The sequence below is a fragment of the Ziziphus jujuba genome, chromosome 8 (genome assembly GCF_031755915.1).
Source record: "Ziziphus jujuba cultivar Dongzao chromosome 8, ASM3175591v1".
In the NCBI taxonomy this organism is placed as follows: Eukaryota; Viridiplantae; Streptophyta; class Magnoliopsida; order Rosales; family Rhamnaceae; genus Ziziphus; species Ziziphus jujuba.
Genome location: NC_083386.1, coordinates 26063895 through 26086422, shown reverse-complemented (window position 1 = coordinate 26086422; position 22528 = coordinate 26063895). Strand labels below are relative to the sequence as shown.

Below are 22528 nucleotides of genomic sequence, written 5' to 3'. Positions count from 1 at the left end.
GAAGCCTAATATTTCAAAATTGAACCTCCAATTAGGTCCTAAAATTATCCAATTTCACTAATCTAACTTCAATTCTAACCAATTTAACCACAATCGTCCAAACACAGTCCCAATTTTTCCAAACATTTGCCAAGTAACCCTAAAAATAGGAAAATTATCAAACGACCTCCAAAATTCACAAATTATAAGTCAACGGAAAGCCCAAGAGACAAGAAGTTCACCAGTGGTCTTACCTTGGTTCGGTGACTCCTCCGATGACTAGAAAATTGACGTAAAAGTTCGGTCGAACTTGAACTTGAGAGATCTATCAAATGGTTGGGATTTTGGGCAATCTAACCATGGAAATGGACTCAGAGGGGTCGAAAATGGTGGGATAAAGGTATGGGTCAAGCTGGGTTGGCCGAAAAACACAAGAAAAGAGGAAAGAGAAAATTTTCGGCCATCGGGCTTCTTCGGCCCGATTTGGGGGCGTCCGGCGACCGATGGCCGTGAAATTTTGAGGCCGAGCTCATCTCTGTCCCCCGCTCCTCTCTAGCCGGTGCATGTAGCAAGGTGGTGGCAGGTCAAACGGTGTAAACCCAATTGGAGGTAAAAACGGTCAGTTCGGGCCCGTGGGTCTAAGGTGTTTTTCTCGGGTTTTGGAGAGGAAATAGGTATTTTTGGGCTTTTCTTCCTGTTTGGCACACTTACTTAGGCTTATATAGAGCCTAAATCACTAACAGACAAAAATTGGGGACTGTCTTGGACACTGATTTAAAACTTATGCTTAAACTTCTCAGAATCATAACTTTTTATCCGTAACTCAGAATTTGGCGTGCTGCCAGTCTGTGAACTCATATCGACGATATCTACACAATGGTACATCAGTCAAACCAAAAATATTGGCTATTGAAAAAGTCAACTTGAACCCGTATATTATTCACTTGGTCAAACTTAGTCAATTTGGTCAAACTTGTTTAATCATGTATATATATATATTATTTTTATTTTTTTTTTATTACAGGGTGTTACAACCTACCCCCCTAAAAGAAATTTCATCCACGAAATTCATAACTTATTTTTGGAAGAGGTAAGGACACTGACTTTGCATTTGATCCTCTCGCTCCCAAGTCACCTCCTCGACAATTTGGTTTCTCCAAAGAACCTTCACCAAAGCTATAGTCATGTTGCGAAGCCTTTTCTCTTCCCTTCCTAAAATCTGCAATGGCTGCTCCCCATAAGACAAGTCATCCCTAAATTCAATCTCCCGTGTCTCCAACACATGTGATGGGTCTGAGATATACTTGTGGAGCATGGAATGTGAAAAACATTGTGGACTCGAGAAAGCTCCTCCGACAAGTCAATCCTATAAGCCACTGGACCGATCCTCTCTACTATCTCATAGGGTCCAATGTAGCGAGGACTTAACTTCCCTCATTGTCCAAAATGTACTACACTTTTCCAAGGAGAGAGCCTTAAGAATACTCGATCGCCAACCTCAAACTTGAGATCCTTCCTACTCACATCCGCATAGCTCTTTTGCCTGTCTTGTGCTACTTTCAACTTGTCCCGTATCATATTGACCTTATCCACTATCGCCTGAACAATCTCACGGTCTAGAAGTTTCTTTTCACCCGTCTCATTCCAACATAATGGAGTCCGACATTGTCTCTCATACAGCGCCTCATAAGGTGACATCTTCAATGTTCGAGTGATAGCTATTGTTGTAGGTGAACTTTGCTAAAGGTAGATACTCATTCCAATTTCCCCCTGAACTATAGCACACATGACCTCAACATGTCCTCTGAGGTCTGAATAGTCCTCTCAGATTGTCCATCGGTCTGAGGGTGAAAAGCGGTACTCAAATTCAACTTGACACCAAGTTAATTCATTAAGCTTCGCCAAAATCTCAAAGTGAACCGTGGATCTCTATCAGATATAATCAATATTGGCACTCCATGCAACTCACTATATGATTCATAAAGAGTTCTGCTAACTTTTAAGGAGAAAACTTCTTACGAAAGGGTAGGAAATGTGCAGACTTAGTGAGTCGATCCACGATCATCCAAATACCATCATGCCTCTGAACTGTTGGGGGGGGGGGGGGGGAGCTTGAATACAGAATCGATCGTGATGCGCTCCCATTTCCATTTTAGGATGGGTAAGGGCTGTAGAAATCCAAAAGGCTTTTATCTCTCTACTTTCACTTATTGGCAAATGAAACACTTGGATACATAATCAGCAACTTCTCTTTTCATCCCTGCCCACCAATAATACTCTTTTAAGGTACGATACATCTTGGTGCTTCCGGGGTGCATAGCATAAGTAGAACTATGGGCTTCTTCCAGTATTTGCCTTTTCAGCTCTTCATTTGCAGGAACACAGAGCCTAGGACCAATCACCAAGGCTCTATTGCCTCTGATAGTGAAATCTAACTTCCCCCTTGTTTAGCTTTCCTTTTTATACTCATTAAGTAAGGGACTTCAAATTGGATCTCAACAACACAATCCATAAGTATTGGTCATAGTCAAAAGCTAATAAAAAGTCCTCATGAAGTATGCATGCACAAATTAACACCCAACCATGCAACTCAAACATCAAGGAAATAGCACAATCATAATCTTTGAGCAATCTATCCATCTTGTTTGCCTTAAGTTCAACTCCTTTTGAGTAAACAAATACTTAGTGCTCCTATGATCAGTAAGGGTCTGACAAGTAACTCTATACAAGTAGTGCCACCAAGCTTGCAATATAAAAAAAATCATTGCAACAAGCTCAAACTCATGAGTCGGATAATTCAGCTCATGCTTCCTCCATTATCTAGAAGCATAAGTAACAACTCATAACTTCAAAAAAAAAAAACTCCATCCATCGATTCAAAAAGAAGGTTTAGAACTTAAATCTAATTTCCTCAAACCAAATACTAGTGTCACAAAGTTAAAATGTAAATTATTCTTTTTGCCTCCGATTACACTCCTAGTACTTGCAATTATAAGATCCATGTTCCTCATTGATTATCCAATTTCCTTAACCTCGACAAACATCTTCTTTTTAACCAAATTCGTCAAAGTCATAAAAGAAAGTTCCTTATATTTATTCCAATGGAGAGCTTTAGATTGCTTATAAGGCCTAAAGAAATCCTCAAGATTGTCAACATCAAGAAATATGAAGCCAAAAGATCAAGTCCGAGTCCTCTCATCATCTCAAATATCATTCTTGAAGATACCTCAGATTCTTCCAATTTCAAACAAACTCCAAGAATACATACCTCGAGCAATAAGGAAATTTAAATCTTAATTCTAATATCACAACCAAATACTATAAACTAGTTACTAGATTCTCAAATCATAAGAAAACATTCATTACTTGCTTATATTCTAGTTATGCCCCAAAAATCATATTCCTTAGGAGATTAAGTTATCATCATGAATATTAACCACCTTAGATCCATAAAACATCATTGATATAAAACCCTCAATCTTCAAGAAAACAAAATATCAAAACCAAGATCTAAAATCATCATTTAGAAGCAGATGCTACAAAACCAACTAATGAAATTCACCACTTAATTCTCAGCAAATTGTCCTACACAAGATCACCAAAATGCATAAACAAACTTTACCTATACTAGATTCTAATATTAAGAACCTTAATTTCCATGCAACAAAGGTAATTAATCTTAAACACCTGACGAGGTTAAAAGAATCCTCCTATGGATGTGGAACCTTTCAGGTAACACCCCTAATGAACTTGAGTCATCTTGACTAGTGTAACATATTCACGTAAAACAAAAGAGTGTGTGGTCCTTGAGCCAATAAAATATGTCCGTCACTACCAAGCATAGATAGTGTATCTGTCACAACATCAGAGTGATCCTCCTAATTGATCATAGCATATACCTTACCTCTGGTAAGTCGTCATCCCTTCTGACCTCTACCTTTGGCTGTGGACGAAGACCGTTGTCCAGTGTTAGTAGAATCTCTTGAAGTCTGACCTGTTTATGTATCATATACTTTGTACCCATCAATCAGTTAAAATTGTACACCGGGTCGTAAAGCTCTAGCATGACCATATTATCGATAAGGTTAATCATTTTTAAGTGTTCCGACTGCTTGTAATGAAAGCATGGTCCATCCTAGAGGCACTACCCATCATGAAACTTGCCATATAAGCTACCTTGGACTGCAGATCTCTAAAAACAAAAAAAAAACTGCTATCGTTGTTCACTGTCCATTGTCCTGAATCCTGAGTGGTGTTTCAACTTTAACCTTTTAATCTTAATAAAGGTTGGAGAACAAAGCTCAATGTGAAATGTAGTCTTAAACTATGTTCAAGGGTGATGTCTCCTTGTCCTTTCATACGTCCACCACTTCCTCGAGTTTCCTTCTAGCATAAAGCTAACTAATGTGACCTTGTCCTCATCCGGACATTGCATAGGATCTATGGAGCCATCACAACCAACTGCTCCAAGTCTACAAGCCTACTTAACAGACTACCTAATAAACCCACTCCTCTTGAATGATCAAGCCAGCGATCGACAGGATGCTCCTCATAAGTGGACGCACTCGTACCTCCAGTTTTAGCATGCTGACAACCACGTCTACCTCCTTGCGACATCAAGGAAAAGTTCTATATGATAGAATAAGACAAACTATACTTAACAACCAAAAAAGGTAGGTATGGAAGGTAAAATACAGGATGAGTTATACAGCAATGTACAACCCCAAGGAAGTTAGAACCTAAAGCTCTGATACCAAGCTGACATGACCTGTCCCGGGGACCCTCCCAGGGCCTCCCGGGTGATCCCACCTAGTGAAGTCCCACTAGACAAATCCCTAGAAAATATCTAATGGAACCTCACCTTAAAACGTAGATAATCAAACACCAGTATTAACATTAATACATCAATATATATATATATATATAAATAAGTCCACAATCGGCCTACTGTACTACAGGCCATAACTACACACATAAGTACCATGGTCTCTACTGGGTCCCATAATTAAAATCAGAGCATTGTAAGAGTGTCGACAAAGTCTATGAGTACAAATAAGTAATAAATAAGTCCAGAAGATAACAATAGGTGAAGAAAGGATAAATACGGCTGCTGTAGTGGAAGGAAACAAGCGATAAGCTATGCGCGAGGTAGACTGCTACTAGCTGCCTGGGCCTAGGGGAACGAATTTAAAACAATAAAACGTGAGATAAAGAATCTCAGTGAGTGGCATAGTATAATAGAAAATTTATTTCTGAAAAATCTTTCTCTTAAGATCTCTCATTCCACTAGTTGAAAAGTTCTTCGTTTAAAAATCATTTCACAAAACCCAAACTTGTACCCCAATTAATATCATAAAAATCGATGCTCAAAAGTATGAATGAACGATCATTTTAATATTATGAAAAGTATCAAATCAGGATATAAACATTTGACATAAACTATAATAATTACAGTTCCACCAAATAAATATGAAAATGCAGAAATCACCACAATATCTGTAAATCAACAATATATACAAATATATACAATGTACCATACGATGTACCAATATACAAACCATGGGATACACCCACCTCACGACCCTCAATATATGAACGGCGTCATGGAAATAATAAATAACCGTCGGGACGTACCCAACCTCACGGTCCGTGGCAATAATAATGAACTTGTTTACTTCACTAATGTAGTTTGTGTTAAATAATTTTCCTTTTTCAATTGGTAGCTCTTATCTAGCTGTTGTTTTTTGTAGTATTGAATTGGTTTATAATGTAGCATGCACTGTACAATAACTCTGATTTCTATTATTTGTGGCAGACGAAAATCTTCCTGCTAAAAAAATGAAACAGAAAATGGTTAGAGCACATCCGGAACTAAAAAGACATAAAAATTACTTGAATACCCACATCTTCTATCCCAGGCAATGGTATAGCCTTTTTTTGTTCATTCTTTCGTGTAATTAGTTATTGACTTACTATTGTGTGCATGCAATGAATTTGAATTTATATTTAGGTTCATGCATACACTTCAAGGGAACATATGGAGCATAATTTTTTTCCTTCGACTTTAAATTCAGACTGAACAAACTTGTGATGAGTCTAAAATGTGATTATTTTATATGCATCATAGAGATCTTTCAGAAGACTGAATAATGCCGTATATTATTGTCATTATTATTATTGTTATTTTTATTTTTAAAATGAAGTATTGATTGAGATGGAAAATGTTGAGAAAGGGATTAATTGTTAAAATTATTGCTCAGCATGATATTATGTTAGGTGGCTTGTCATCTGGGTTGCAGCAGATGAATACTACACTAAGTACTATTTACGGGAGACTGGTAGAAGTAAAGTCCAAAAAAACAGCAATTTCCTGTCATATTTGGTTTGTCTCCAAAAGGCAACTTACATATACAAGCTAGGTAGTTTTGGAATGAACAAGGAAGATCGATGGGCTACCATTTAGTTGATAATCAATACATTTTGAATCGTGATGGCCAGGATTGCCAAATTCATTTCTCTTTTGTTCGTCATGTCTTTTGTTGGCATACCTATAAGCAAAAGTAATTTCCATTTAGATTTCTAATTTCTAGAAAAGAAAAAAAGCAAGCCTTAAATGTCCGCCATGATGTTTTGATGCTTAGAATTTGTATCTGATAAGTGTTTCATTATTGTGTCAGACATTATATTGTTAAAAAGTAAAATAATAATTTGTAATTTCATGGCAAAGTGTTTGTAAAAGGATGAGAGGATGACTTAAGCAAGGACGCATCATTAGCCTTATCCATTAAGTCACTTTTGTTGACTAAGTGGAAGAGAGGATAAATTCAATTTGAACTCTACTACTAAGGACAAGTCAAGTATAGTTTGAACTCTACCTTAGAAGAATTCAATTTCAAGTTAAACTCCACCAAAGGAGAATTCAATTTCAATTTGAATTACACCACCTCTTCTCCTCTATATATATGCGTATAGGCTTATTGTAAAACTTGGCCCCTTTTGTAAAGAAGAGGGAACTTTAATTCTCTTCCTTTCAATTGTATTGTCTCGGGTCCAGTCCTCCATTTTATCCAAGTCTCCAATTTTAAATACCTTTTTGCATATTATCCAACAAATTTGGTATCGGAGACTTGTTCTTGCCCCCGTTATAAAATACTTATGGCAGCCAATAACCAATCAATCTTTAGTTATGCCCAAAATCTAATTCCCATCTTTACTAGTGAGAGTTATGATTTTTGGTGCATCCAAATGAAAACTCTTTTTATCTCACAAGATTTGTGGAATATCATTGAAGAAGGCTATGATGTGCCTGCAAGTCTGGAGCAACTATAGTCTTGCACGGAAGCAGCAAAGAAGGAGTAGAAGGAGAACATCCAAAGGAATGCATGAGCACTACTTTTCATTCAACAAGGGGTAAGCAAAAGTTTGTTCCCTAGAATATCAAATGCAACAAAATCTAAAGCTGCATGGGAAATTCTGAAACAACAATTTGGAGGTCATGAAAAGGTAATCTCCATTAAACTTCAAACTCTTTGGAGAGAATTTGATAATTTAGCAATGAAAGATAATGAAACTATTCAAGAATTCTTTTCTAGAGCTTTTGCAATTATTAATCAAATTAGAAGTTATGGAGATACTATTGCCGATCAAAAAATTGTAGAAAAAATATTCAGATGTTTGCCAGTAAAATTTGAGCATATAGTTGCAGCTATAGAAGAGTTCAAAGATTTGGAAACATATTCTTTGGATCAACTATTTGGCTCTCTCGAAGCACATGAAAAAAGAATGAGCAGGTTTTCTAACCAACCTGTGGAGCAAGCATTCAAATCAAATTGCAAGATCACAAAAAGGAATACGGCAACCTCAAAAAGCAACTCAACAAGAGGAGGTTCCTTCAGAAAAGGACATGGTATTCAAGGCCGAGGCAGAGGAGGAAGAAACAATTATGAGCAAAGAAATTTCCCGGGTAATTATAAACCTTATTGCATTATTTGCAAAAAACTTGGGCATGAGTCAAAAAATTGTTATTTTAAATGCACAAAGTGCAAAATTTCTAATCATTCACAAAGAGATTGTTGGTATAAAGACCTGCAAGAAATGAATGAAGTTAACTATTTTGAAAAGGTTGAAGATAGTCAAGTATTTTAGTCATGTATGTCTGTTCAACAATAATCAAAGCATACAAGGTGTTTGGGTAGTGGATGCAATAATCATATGACAGGTGATCCACAACTCTTTGTTAAGATGGATAAAAAAAATTTATTCGAAGTAAAGCTTGGAGATGGAAAGACACATGAAGTCAAAGGAAAAGGAGTAATAGCAGTAAACTCCAAAAGAGGTAACTCTAAGTGTTGGCCAATTACTCTGAAAGAATTATTCTGTAATTTTTGATGGAGAAGAAAGCAAAATTTTCGATAAAAATAAAAACATCATGGTGGCAAAAATAAAAATGACTCAAAATAATGTATTTCCTCTTATTATGCCACATGATGTAAAATTAGCTTTTCAAAGTGAAAAATTGGATGCGTCATACTTATGGCATCTAAGATATGGGCATTTAAATTATAATGGCCTAAAATTATTAAAAGAAAAAAATATGGTTTTAGGCCTACCTCATATTCCCCACATAGATAAAGTTTGTGAGGGATGCATATATGGAAAAATGCACAGAATGCCATTTCCCAAAAATACCTGAAGAGCAAAGGCACCATTAGAGTTGGTACATTTTGATATTTTTGGACTAACTCGAACTCCATCTCTGAATGGAAGAAGGTACTTCCTTCTGTTTGTTGATGATTATACCCGAATGATGTGGGTATATTTTCTGAAAGAAAAGTCAGAAGTTTTTTCGGTATTCCAAGAAGTTAAGGCGCTTGTAGAAAAGCAAGTCGAAAAGCCACCGAAGACATTTTGAACAGATCGTCGTGGAGAATTCATTTCTAAACCTTTTATGGAGTATTGCAAGAAAAATGGAGTTCAAAGACAGCTCACTGTTCGGCACACCCAGCAGCAAAATGGTGTAGTAGAAGGAAAAAAATAGAACAATTGCAGAAATGGCTAGAAGCATGCTAAAGGAGAAAGGCCTTCCGAATAAATATTGGGCAAAAGCCTTCAACACTGCCGTTTACATTTTGAATAGATTTGTAACAAAAGCTGTCCTGAACAAGACTCCATATGAAGCATGGAACAAACAAAAGGCCTTGGTATTATGAGATTAATTATCATTACATTTGAACCACCTCTTATACCACACCCAAGTCATCAACTATTTTGAAAAGGCATTGGTATTATGAGATTGATTATCATTACATTTGAACCATCTCTCATACCATACCTCGAGCAATGTAGGATTGGTCACTAGGTAGTCTATTAATATCTCTTACACCTGTCCACTTGATCATCACAATCCACCTTCATTGGGGCCTAGCATGTCACAATCTACCCACTTGGGGCCTAGAGTCCTCGCTGACACACTTCTCACAGTGTACATGCATAAAGGTTTTTTTTCAAGGCTTCCCAAGAGATCACCTATCTTTGAACTATTTTTCCTTGAGCATACTTAACTTTAGAGATATTTTGAATCGTTATATTTGAATCATTCCTTATACCACACCTGCACGATGTGAGATTGAATACCAGATAGCCTGCTAGTCTCTTGCAGCTATCCACATTGTGTCATGATACCAATATAATAGGCAGCCCAAGATGTGCGTATAGGGATGGTTATTTTTATACCAAGATTAGTGGATTAACATTTTATAAGATATCGTTTGTAAGAATGAAATATACGAAAGTTTAAGCAGAATTTACATACTGCTATTGAGCAGAAAGGACCTCTACTGATGGTTTATATAGGAGAAATATTCAATATACCATGTGTATTTATTGGGAAAAAGATGTGGTACACACATCCAATGAGAAGATGCCATATTTTAAAATAAAACATGTCATACTATAGTCCAGCAAGATTAGAGCGATTTTAACACTGTTAGTGTCAGGACCCGTCCAGAATTCCTCACCAGAACCCTAGACAAGCTCTGATCCCAAGAAAACCCTACCAGATCCTCCAATGGAAAATCCAGCAGAACCTCCCCTAAAGGTTGGACTTACCAAAATTTTCCTGCACTGAAAACACACTTCTATATACACCACCTTATTCCTCCCACATTACTATATTATAATTCTACAATTTACAGCACTCCAAAATAATAACAGGGAATTAATGCAGTATTTAATAAAATGTGTCCAATACAGTATACAAAGCATTATACAAATAAATACGAAATTAATATAATGTCAGATAAAGAATGCATTACAAGATGGAGAGAAAAAAGGGAGGAAATGCTTCTTGGACTTTCGGCAATGAATTGAGACGTCGGGTTCGCCCCGGACAATCAACGTCTCCCAACCTGGGCCTAGGAGGAACGAAATTTAAAAATATGAGATGCTAATCATCTCAGTGAGTAACCCAATCTAATATACAATTATAATAGTAATAATAATTATAGTACATGTGATTAATTAAGAATAAATAAATAAATAAATAATAATTAATTGGAAAAAATATTTCTTTTAAAACTCTCACCATTCACTCCATTGGAAAGGTTCCCCTTTTAAAACGTTTTACAAAACCCGCTATTTGTATGACCTGAAAACCAAGGAAAATAATTAATCAATAGTTTTCTAATAAAATATGATAATTCAAGAATCCAAATTTATAATAAAATAAATTGAAATAAAAATAACTTATAACAATTACTAAATAATTAATGCATGTCATAACAATTAATACCGAAATATTAATAAAACTCACATTAAAACAATTCATAGAATAATTAAGTAATTAAAATAAATCAATTTATTGAACAATTAAGCAAAGGAAAAAATTAAATCAAATTAAAACCTCTATTCAAAATAAATGGTAAGAACATAGTAAGATCTCTTTAAAATCATCAAATCAATATAAATAGTAAAATCAAGATAAATTGCATTGTTAAAACATTAATATAAATAGGTAATTAAAAACATAATAAAATCCCATAAAATTTGTATTAAAATCTCCAATTGAAATAAATAATAAAAACAACATTAAATACATTCTAATTTAAATATAATCTCAAAATATTTATTTTGAAAACCAAGTTCCGAAAACCACTTGATGCACCCACTATATACCAGTGGTGCCAACAGTACCCAGCGTCTTGAGCACCGCTAGACAGGAGGTTAAAGAGAGAAACCGGCATACGGTCACGTGGCGTCCCACCGCGCCACTGCTAACATGCGTCCCGGCCATGGAGGGGAGGCCTACCCTCATCTGATGGCAATCACAGGACAACCCCATAATCACCTGTGCGCTACTCACACCTACCTACGCACTCATCACATCCACCTGCGTGCTAATCATATCCATGTATAAAGAATACCGGTACGTGTATGGTGCATCTAAAAATCATAAAATCAAAATTTTTATTTTTAAATCTCAAAATCTTATAAATACCACCGGGTTTATTCCATCCAATCAAACCCATAAATTTTCCACAATTCCTTTATAAATCATCATCATGAATTCATCGCATAAATTCCATGAATTTCGAATCCATCAACTTTCAAATGCATCGATTTTCCAATCCACAATATTCAAATGCATAAGCATAATTTTTAAAATAATAACCTTAAATCCTTAAAATTTAAGATAGGCATAATTTCATTAAAATCCCATAAAATTTCCAAAATTCATAAATCCATATAAATATATTTTTATTGCGTGAAATAAACTCATAATAATTTCAACAATAAATCAATAATGTTAAAAATCATAATTCCTTTAAATATCGAATTTCTATAAAATCTAAATTTCCATAATTTGTCAAAAATCATATATGATTTAATGCACATATACATTTCAATTTATTCAAATTGTAACATCAAAATTTCAAATATAATTTTGCTAAATATTTAACACATAAATATTAAATCCAAACATTTAATTGTCACAAAATAAATATAATTTAACACCCGAGATTAAGTTTGAAGGTGGGTTACTCACCTCGAGAACTCAATTAACCCAAAATCCTCCATGGGATCAATTCCACGATGCACACGTGCTTTTAGAACAACAATATTACACAACACAAATAAATTAATATTTTATTCGGGTAAATAATACCCGGTACACGGGGGGTTAAACACAAACGTTAACCAAAATTTACGAGTAATATACCGAAACGAAGCTTATGAAACGAAGATTGCATTACCGGCCTCCATTGACCCCAATTCCACCGGTGGTGGTCGGAATTTGCCTGGGAAGTACTGGCCGAACTTCACCTCCTCATAACTCGCGAACTACTTCGAACTTAAACAATTGGAGACCATATTTGAACTTAGAGGACCCAAAATAGGGGGAAAGGGGTGGAAGATCAGACTGGGCTGGCCGGAAACGGCGAGAATTGCCGGAAAACTCAAACCCGCTGCCGCCGACTTCACCGGCCCGATCTGGCATTATCGGGGAATGGGTTCCTTCCCTGGCCGGCGCGTGTGGCCGTCCGGTGACCGGAATTCGAGAAACGGAAAGGACCCGAGAGGAGGAAAAGGAAAGGAAAAGAAAGAAGGAGAAAGAAGAAGAAGAAGAAAGGCTGGGGGGCTGGGGTGTTTTCCCACGTGGGGGAAGGAAAAAAAGAAAAGAAAATAAAAGAAATAATCAAATAATATTAAAATAATATTATTGTATAGAATAATAATAAAATAATATGGTATTTAATCATAGTTGACATGTGGTATCTCACCATTGGGACACATGGCACCCTTTATTAAGTCACACGTGGTATAATGTTCACATATTTAAAATAATATTAAAATAATATTGTATTTGAAAAACTCTACAGGTCCATAACTTTCAAACCACATGTTCAAATCGGACGTACCACTGCTCTATAAACTCGTATCGATGAGTACTTAACAACCATGCATGAGTCAAAGCTCAACTTTGCATGAACAAAAAGTCAACTCGGGCACCCCTTGGACAGTTTGGACCTCAACTTGTTTTGCTCATATTTCAAATCGTAGCTCCGTTTTCGACGTACTACTAGTCTATGAACTCGTGACAATGTGTATTTTTTTATGGTACCTCGATCAATGTGAAATTCCATCAGGAGCAAAAAGTCAACATTTGGCCCCTTCTCGGTCAACGACAATCAAACTCGGTCAACCTTGGTCAAATTTAAGAAATTTTCGATGTACTTCGGGACGGGGTGTTGCAGTTAGTTTCTCAACTTCTATTCATAATTTCCTTTTATTCTATTCCCTTTATTTGCATCTCAAGATTAAAGGGATATTTTCTTGTACCGAATCTTAAAAAAAGAAAAGCTTAATAAGAATGAATGTTCTCCTCTATGCAGAACCTAGTGAGCAAAAGAGGACTTAAATATTTTGATTTGTATTTTTATTTTTCTTTTGAATATAGTTCAATTTGAATGAGGTTGATGATTTTCCAAAGTTATATGGATTGGATTTTTTATTTTTATTTTTATTTTGTTTTTGATACAAAAAGGAATTATAATTAAGGGTTTAAAATTATTTCTAGAGGATTGCTTATTTAAGCATTAAAAATATAAATTAGGTTCTTTTATGGGATAATCAATGAAGCTTCCTTATCAGTTTTGTAAAGTTGCAAAATATCTGAAAGTGAAAAATTGGAAGGCTAACGGTGTTAAAATCTCTTATTCCTGCTCCCTTGGATATTAATATGACATGTAAAATTTTAAAATATGGCATATTATTATTGGATGTGTGCATTATATCAATTTCCAAGTCAATACACATGATGTATTAAATAATTTCTCATACAGTAGAAACATGTAACACCCTCCCCCCCCCCCCCCCCCAAAAAAAAAAAAAGGGAAAAAGTTAAAAAAAAGATTACATTTTTTTAATCAAATAATGCAAAAAGAGGAAAAAAAAAAAACAAAAAAACCCTTATATTCATGCAATGTTGTATTACTACATAGTTAAATTAATTAAAAAAAAAAAAAGAAAAGGTTACCAAACAGAGCGAGTGATAATGTGCACGTGGAAACTGATTGCATGGATCTGTTTAGAAGCTTTAAATGTGGTCCATAAGCTTGCAGCTGGAGGTAAAAAGCTTTATTGTTTGTAATTTTAGTTTGCATGGTTCTTTCTTTTAATTCTCGTACTTTCGATTTGGTGTCTTAGAGTCATAAACAAGGTTAGGAGCTTTTATTGTTTGATGTTTTTAGTTTTGATCTTTTAATTCATGTACTTTCAATTTGGTGCCAAGAGTCATAAACAAGGTTAGGAGCTTTATTGTTTGATATTTTTACTTTGCATGTACTTTTCATTTGATGCCTAGAGTCATAAAAAAGGTTAGAAGCCTTATTGTTTGATAATTTTAGTTTGCGTGATTCCTTTACTTCATGTACTTTCCATTTTAGTGCCTTTAATCATAAACAAGGCATCCTTTTCCATTAAATAGGACCCTCACAAACCAGCCTGAGCTGCATCGTATTTTGATTCACCACTTACTTTATCATTAAAAGAGCGAGTAATAAGAAGTTCCGCGCCAAAGCCAAAGTATCTACCATATTCCTCCTTCCCACCATTTCTTTGATTGGTACTCTCTCTCTCTCTCTCTCTCTCTCTCTCTGTGGCACTTTCAGGTTCTTTATGAAAAAAAAAGGTAAAAATGGATGGGTTTGGATCAGGGCGGACTCAACCTACTTGGCCTAAGGCCTAAGGCAAGAATTGAGCACGGCCTTAGATAATTTTTTATTTTTTTTATTTTTAAAATATTCAATTTATATATTTGTTTTTTCTTTGGACATTAAATATTGCTTGTTAAAATTGTAGAATACTTTTTTTTTTTTTTGAACGAAAGAAATTTGTTTATGTCAACTTGGTTAGCATAGTTATTTACCAAAAAAATTAATTAGAGTTATTTACCAATAGAAATGCTTGATTGATTCCAATATAAATGTTTAGAGGAATTAATAGGTCCCTAAACAAAATTTCTTTGTTTCCAAAAAAAAAAAATTACTACAAAGTTTATCTCAGGAATAAAAAAAAAATACATATATTAGATAAATTTTTGAAGGCCTTTCTTTCTTTCTGGGCACAGGCGATGGCCGTGGCTCTTCCCGGGATGGCTGCCCTGGGTGTTGGCGCGGGCATTTTAGCGGTTGTTGGCGCTGTCAAGGCTGCTGGTTTGGTTTCCGATGCCATTGGTGGGGTTGTCGAGCTCGTTGGCGGAGCAGGCCGGGCCATTGGCGAGGCCGTTGGCGGGGCTGCCGAGGCCGCTGTCGGAGTTGGCCGGGCCATTGGCGAGGCTGTTGGTGGGGCTACCGAGGCCGCTATCGGAGCTAGCCAGGCCATTGGCGAGGCCGTTGGCGGGGCTAGCCGGGTCGTTTCCGAGGTTGCTACCACAGTCACGGGAGAGTCTATTCAAAAAGATGATTGTGAGGAAAAACTAAGCGATTGTGAGAACAGAAATAGGTGCTTGCAACTTGAGAACAAAAACTGTGAGATAGAAAAGGCAATTTGTAAAGCGAGAGTGAAAAGGTTGGAATCTGCAAAGGAAAAAAGCAATGTGTTTCTGCTAAAACTCTCGATATCGCTCCGTTTGGTGAAGGAGACATTGATTAGGATCACCTATGACTTTGCTGATGAAGAAAAGGTTGAAATTTATACAAAAGAGATAGATGAGTTGGGTGTAGAATTTGAATTGGAAGAAGAATTAAAGGCGGTTTCAAATGAGTTAATGGCAGTCACAAACATTATGAAAGTGGCTAAATTGAAAGTGTATGAGTATAAAGAATCAAGGAAGAAGGAAAAGATCAAATTGGAAAACAGTGTGGTGAGTTTGACAGAAGAGAAGAAAAAGATAAATAGTTTGCTTAAGATTGCTTTGGTGGAAATGGATGCTGCAGAGATGAGCTTGAGTAGGTTGAATGAGAACATTGAGCAAAAAAGGGCGGCCATTTTACAGATTGTGGAAAGTGGGTTGCAGAGCGTTGGGTTTGGGAGTGGTGAGAATTCATTGGAGAGTTCAAGAACTAAGGTGGATACTTCTGGAGATAGTCGTGAGTGTGAAGAGGAGGTTGAAAGCCTGGTATGTTCTGCTTTTGTTCCCTTTTTACTTCTACCATTTTTCGTTGTTTAAGTTAAATTGGCTAAAAAGAAAAAGTGCTTTAAATTGCTATCGAATTGAACTTTTCTTGAAATTTACCAATTGTGTTCCTAAGTAGTGATGAATAGCAACTCTTCTTTTGGAAAAAAGATAGAAAACAAAAAGAAGAAAAGAAAACCATTAAATTTTAATAGTAAATTTGTAAGTTTGTTGTGAATTTATCATTGTTTTTATTGCTTTGATGCACCTATTTATGTCTATTTATCTCAGTTTGTTTTGGCAAATAGCAAATCTACCTTCAAGCATTGTTCTGTTATTTGTAATTGTTCTTATCAGGCATCAACTGTGGAGAGGATAATGAAGAATTTAAACCTTAAAATCACTCAATTGAGGAGATCTTTGGAAGATTCTAGGTATTTCATTATCAAAATATGATCACTCAGTTATTTTTTTTTATATTATATGATCATTCAGTTATGAAAATTTATTTTCATAAAAAAAAAGAAAAAAAAGATGTTATTTTATAGAATGGTTTAAATAATGATAATACTGAAATGTGATAGAGCTCTCTAAGCGCAAACACCTGCTCTATTGAACCTGCTAGTTTGTACATTGAGCAGTTTTCTGTTACTTAATTGCCGATTCTTTGCCAGGTCAAATAATGAGCACCTACAGAGTCTCACAAAGAAACAAGCTCAAGATATTGTTGAAAACATGCTATATATTAAGGAATTGGAAGATAGAGAGAGGATGTTGGGTCAAAATGTAGGTCATTTCCCTTACTAAGAAATGCTATGGTTATTTACTTGCATTCCAACATTTTTTTTTTCTTACTTATTCCCTCATTTTATGAATACAAAAGGTTGAGGGACTCATGGTGAAAATAAAAGAAGCTGAAGCAGAGGTTGCTAGATGGTGGGAAGCTTGTGAATTAGAAATTGAATCTGGGAAACATGAGATTGAACAACGTGACATAGTGGTAAAAAGATTTTATCCCTTTTTGTTTTAGGTTTGTTAGTTACAAACACATATACGCACACACATAGGCACACACACACACACACACACACACACACACACACACACACACTAGTAACTGCAACCTCTGAGGTTTAATAAACCAAATTTAATTCTTAACCTTTCTGACAATTCAATTATAAACCTATCGTTAGAACAATCCATTAAACTTAACAATTGAAGGGTCAAATTGTGAAGTTCTACATCAGTTGGAAAGGGGAACGAAACACTCCATATAAGTGGGTGTGGATACTTTTCCCCTGTGAGTCCTTTTAAAACCTTGAGGGCTGGGTTGTAAGAAGATTCTCCAGGTCCAAAGACGACAATATCGCATGCGGGTGGTTTGGGCTGTTACAAAAATGGTCTTTCAACTCTATATATTAACTATTAAATATAAAAGCAATTCTATCTACACTACAAAACATACTAGCTGCACTATAATTTTAATAATTTTTTAGTATTTTAATAATATTCATGAATAAAATATCATAAAGAATCTTAATTATTAAAAAAAGAAGAAGAAGAATAAATTATTAAATACACTACAATTACAAACTGATTCCTTTGTACAATTAGATCTACACTTATTTATTGATGAAATTTATCAATGACTAATTGTCCGGTTTACATATATTGGTATGTTTTGCTATCCTGTATATACAACCTGTCGTAACATTATTGATATATATATATATATACTTTGGATATAAAAATTGAACCATTTTACAATCTTCCTTTTGTGGAAGACTACTTACTTAAGTTTCCTCGTCTTCTTCTATTTGTCTGTCAATGAGAAGCAGAAGGGGAGGAATGAGAAGAAGAAGAGAGTGATTGTGATGTGGAATTTCAATTTGGAACCTGATCCCAGAATATAGATTTTGAAAAATTATGGTATTTTATTAAAGATATTCAAGAAAATTATGAGTTGTTATGCCTGTAGGTTTGATTTTAAGATAAAATAGGTATAAATTATTAATGTAGCTAGCAAAAATAAGTTTCAATACATAGATTGTAGTATATTTAGTATGTCTTATAATGTCGATAGAACTACTCTAAATATAATTTGATACATTTTTTACTAAAATATTTAAAAATATATATATGAACTAGAAAAAAAAGGGGAAAAAAAAACTAATATGAAAAAAATCTATTTCTTTTTAATGCACATTATTTTTTTTTTTTTTTTGGAAAAATATGTAATTGCATATTTTAAAAAAAATGCACATTATTTTTTAGAACATATGCATTTATTTTTTGTTTTTTATTTTTCCTTTTCTTTCATTTTATTTTAAAGAAATAAAAATGAACATGAAAAAAGAGGTGTAAAAAAATAAAGAAAAAAACAAAATTAATTATTATGGGTATAAATGTAATATAAGTTATCACATAGGAGAGAGAGTGGAATTTTCAAACGGTAATCAAATTATAGGAACTACAATTAAAATGTGATAAATTAGGGATTAAATTTGATTTACAACAAATTTTAGAGGCTGCAGTTGATTAACCAGATATGAAACATCACAATCAAATTATAGAGACTACAGTTAAAAAGTGAAAAATCATGGATTAAATTTGATTTAAAGCAAAGGCTGCAATTGAGTGAGAATATAATGTTGAACAGCATTTCGGGTGGGCCAATTTTGTTCCATATTTACAAGCTTTAACAAAAAATGTTTACATTGTGAATTTGTACATTTTGAAGAAAAATTGAAACTCCCAAAATGTTATCTGGCATTAAGTTTCTCAAGATATGGAGAGAGCCTCTTCTCTTCGTAGCAAAACTAGATATATATATATATATATATATCTAATCTTACTTTTTTTTTCTTCCTCATGTATTTTGTACTAATCCTCAAGAATTGGTTTCTCACATTTCTGTTTTATTAGGTTGCCATTCTCACCCAAGAACTAGAGAAAACAAAGACTGATTTGGACATATCAAATCGCAAATTAAATAAAAAAGAAGAACTTGCAGCTGCTGCCCAGGCAACAGCAGAGATGTCCCTGCAACTGGCTGATAGCACAGTTACAAGACTCCGCGAGAGGGCAGAAGAGCTGTCAAAACAATTAGAAGAAGCAGAGAGCCGATATCGGAACAGATACAAGCTCAGACACATATGTTGGCCATGGCAAACACTCAAACTGAGTACTGCTACTATGAACAATAGAGTGAAGAATGTAAAAAGGATGCTGTCAAGATGCAAGAAGGATGCTGTCAAAGTAAATTCTGCTACTATGAACAATAAAGTGAAGAATGTAAGAAGGATGCTATCAAACTGCAAGCCTTGGAGAGCACTCAAACTGAATACTACTACTATGAACAATAGAGTGAAGAATGTAAAAAGGATGCTGTCAAACTGAGTACTGCTACTATGAACAATACAATGAAGAATGTAAGAAGGATGCTGTCAAAATGCAAGACTTGCTCCATTAATGTCTGAAACACTATAATTTATTTCAATTCTTTCTTCTTAAGAAACTTTATTTATATTTGTACCTTTTCTTCAATTTTTTTTTCTTGTACGCTCACATTTTACTAGGTTAGTGGAATTTCTTCTCGTTGATTAGTGGAACTAGAATTTTTCTTTACAAACAAAAAGAAAGAAAGAAAGAAAGAAAGAAAATGTGTGAAATGATATGGTTGGATGATATGCCCAACCATTGCAAATACTATTCAAGCCCTCGTTAACAAGTTCTGCTTTTTTTTTTTTTTAAACAGTTTTTCAAAGGAAAATATTGAAACAGTTCGAAATGACCAATTCACTGCTATCATTTTCAAATTCCTAATCGGTATTCCACATTTCATCTGTTAATATTTTCCTTTCAAGCAAAAAACTATTTCCATCATCATCATCAATTCCACTCCACGAAATCTTGTCATTTGATTTGCAATATAATGTGAAGTCTATGAGATATCTTATGTGAATAATTTGCATATATGGGGCCTATATGTCCGTTAATGTTGGAGTCACCTTGGAATAGATTGTAAAAGAGGACAAATTGACAAAGAAAGTTTAATCAACTGGTGCTTGACAAAGAAAGTTTAATCAACTGGTGCATACAACACAGACATTGCCACAACTTACACTGTTCTCTGAATATGATTCTGATTTTGTTTTTTGGTTGAGCATATTTGTCTGTCTGTCAGATTCATTGAGAAGTACCAATTTTGATTGGAGAAGCACATGTCACACATAAGCGTATCATTTAGAGATATAATGAACTTGTTTACTTCACTAATGTAGTTTGTGTTAAACAATTTTCCTTTTTCATTTGGCAGCTCTTATCTAGCTGTTGTTTTTTGTAGTATTGAATTGGTTTATAATGTAGCATGCACTGTATGATAACTTTGATTTCTATTAGTTGTAGCAGATGAAAATCTTCCTGCTAAAAAAATGAAACAGAAAATGGTTGAAGCACATCCGGAACTAAAAAGACATAAAAATTACGTGAATATCCACTTCTTCTATCCCAGGCAGTGGTATAGCCTTTTTTTGTTCATTCTTTTGTGTAATTAGTTATTGACTTACTACCGTGTGCATGCAATGAATTTGAATTTATATTTAGGTTCATGCATACACTTCAAGGGCACATATGGAGCATAATTTTTTTCCTTCGACTTTAAATTCAGACTGAACAAACTTGTCATGAGTTTAAAATGTGATTATTTTATATGCATCATAGAGATCTTTCAGAAGACTGAATAATGCCGTATATTATTGTCATTATTATTGTTATTTTTATTTTTTAAAATGAAGTATTGATTGAGATGGAAAATGTTAAGAAAGGGATTAATTGTTGAAATTATTGCTCAGCATGATGTTATGTTAGGTGGCTTGTCATGTGGGTTGTAGTAGATGAATACTACACTGAGTACTATTTACGGGAGACTGGCAGAACTAAAGTCCAAGAAAGCAGCAATTTCCTATCATATTTGGTTTGTCTCCAAAAGGCAACTTACAGATACAAGCTAGGTAGTTTTGGAATGAACAAGGAAGATCGATGGGCTACTGTTTAGTTGATAATCAATACATTTTGAATCTTGATGGCCAGGATTGCCAAATTCATTTCTCTTTTGTTCGTCATGTCTTTGGTTGGCATACCTGCAAGCAAAAGTAATTTCCTTTTAGATTTCTAATTTCTAAAAAAGAAAAAAAGAAAGCCTTAAATGTTCGCCACGATGTTTTGATACTTAGAATTTGTATCTGATAAGTGTTTCATTATTGTGTCAGGCATTATATTGTTAAAAAGTAAAATAATAATTATTATATAATAATTTGTAATTTTATGGCAAAGTGTTTGTAAGAGGATGAGAGGATGACTTAAGCAAGGAAGCATCATTGGCCTTATCCATTAAGCTACTTTTGTTGACTAAGTGGAAGAGAGGATAAATTCAATTTGAACTCTACTACTAAGAAGAGTCAAGTTCAGTTTGAACTCTACCTTAGAAGAATTCAATTTCAAGTTAAACTCCACCAAAGGAGAATTCAATTTCAATTCGAATTTCACCATCTCTTCTCCTCTATATATATGCATATAGGCTTATTGTAAAACTTGACCCCATTTTGTAAAGAAGAGGGAACTTTAATTCTCTTCCTCTCAATTGTATTGTCTCGGATCCACTCCACCATTTTATCCAAGTCTCCAATTTTAAATACCTTTTTGCATATTATCCAACAAATTTGGTATCGGAGACTCGTTCTTGCCCCCTTTATAAAATACCCATGGCAGCCAATAACCAGTCAACCTTTAGTTATGCCTAAAATCTAATTCCCATCTTTACTGGTGAGAGTTATGATTTTTGGTGCATCCAAATGAAAACTCTTTTTATCTCATAAGATTTGTGGGATATCATTGAAGAAGGCTATGATAAGCCTGCAAGTCTGGAGCAACTGTAGTCTTGGACGGAAGCAGCAAAGAAGGAGTACAAGCAGAACATCCAAAGGAGTGCATGAGCACTACTTTTCATTCAACAAGGGGTAAGCAAAAGTTTGTTCCCTAGAATATCAAATGCAACAAAATCTAAAGCTGCATGGGAAATTTTGAAACAACAATTTGGAGGTCATGAAAAGGTAATCTCCATTAAACTTCAAACTCTTTGGAGAGAATTTGATAATTTAGCAATGAAAGATAATGAAACTATTCAAGAATTCTTTTCTAGAGCTTTTGCAATTATTAATCAAATTAGAAGTTATGGAGATACTATTGCCGATCAAAAAATTGTAGAAAAAATATTTAGATGTTTGCCAGCAAAATTCGAGCATATAGTTGCAGCTATAGAAGAGTTCAAAGATTTGAAAACATATTCTTTGGATCAACTATTTGGCTCTCTCGAAGCACATGAAAAAAGAATGAACAGGTTTTCTAACCAACCTGTGGAGCAAGCATTCAAATCAA

General features: G+C 34.6%; 2 protein-coding genes and 1 long non-coding RNA gene across 3 annotated transcripts in view; all 3 read left to right on the top strand.

Annotated features, from left to right (window-relative positions):
• LOC107423346 (uncharacterized protein At3g49055-like) overlaps positions 1 to 22528 on the top strand; it is a 58808-nt gene that overhangs the window by 13975 nt on the left and 22305 nt on the right. The window lies entirely within an intron of this gene.
• Positions 6974 to 9214, top strand: LOC125421268 (uncharacterized). Its single transcript, XR_007239519.2, has 2 exons — positions 6974 to 7482; positions 7679 to 9214. It is a non-coding gene; the product is annotated as an uncharacterized LOC125421268 (long non-coding RNA).
• Positions 14500 to 19662, top strand: LOC125418170 (uncharacterized protein At3g49055). Its single transcript, XM_048470894.2, has 6 exons — positions 14500 to 14602; positions 15107 to 16096; positions 16451 to 16527; positions 16768 to 16879; positions 16977 to 17093; positions 19019 to 19662. The coding sequence occupies exons 2-6, from the start codon at positions 15110 to 15112 to the stop codon at positions 19490 to 19492; spliced, it is 1767 nt and encodes a 588-aa protein (XP_048326851.2). The 5' UTR covers positions 14500 to 14602; positions 15107 to 15109; the 3' UTR covers positions 19493 to 19662.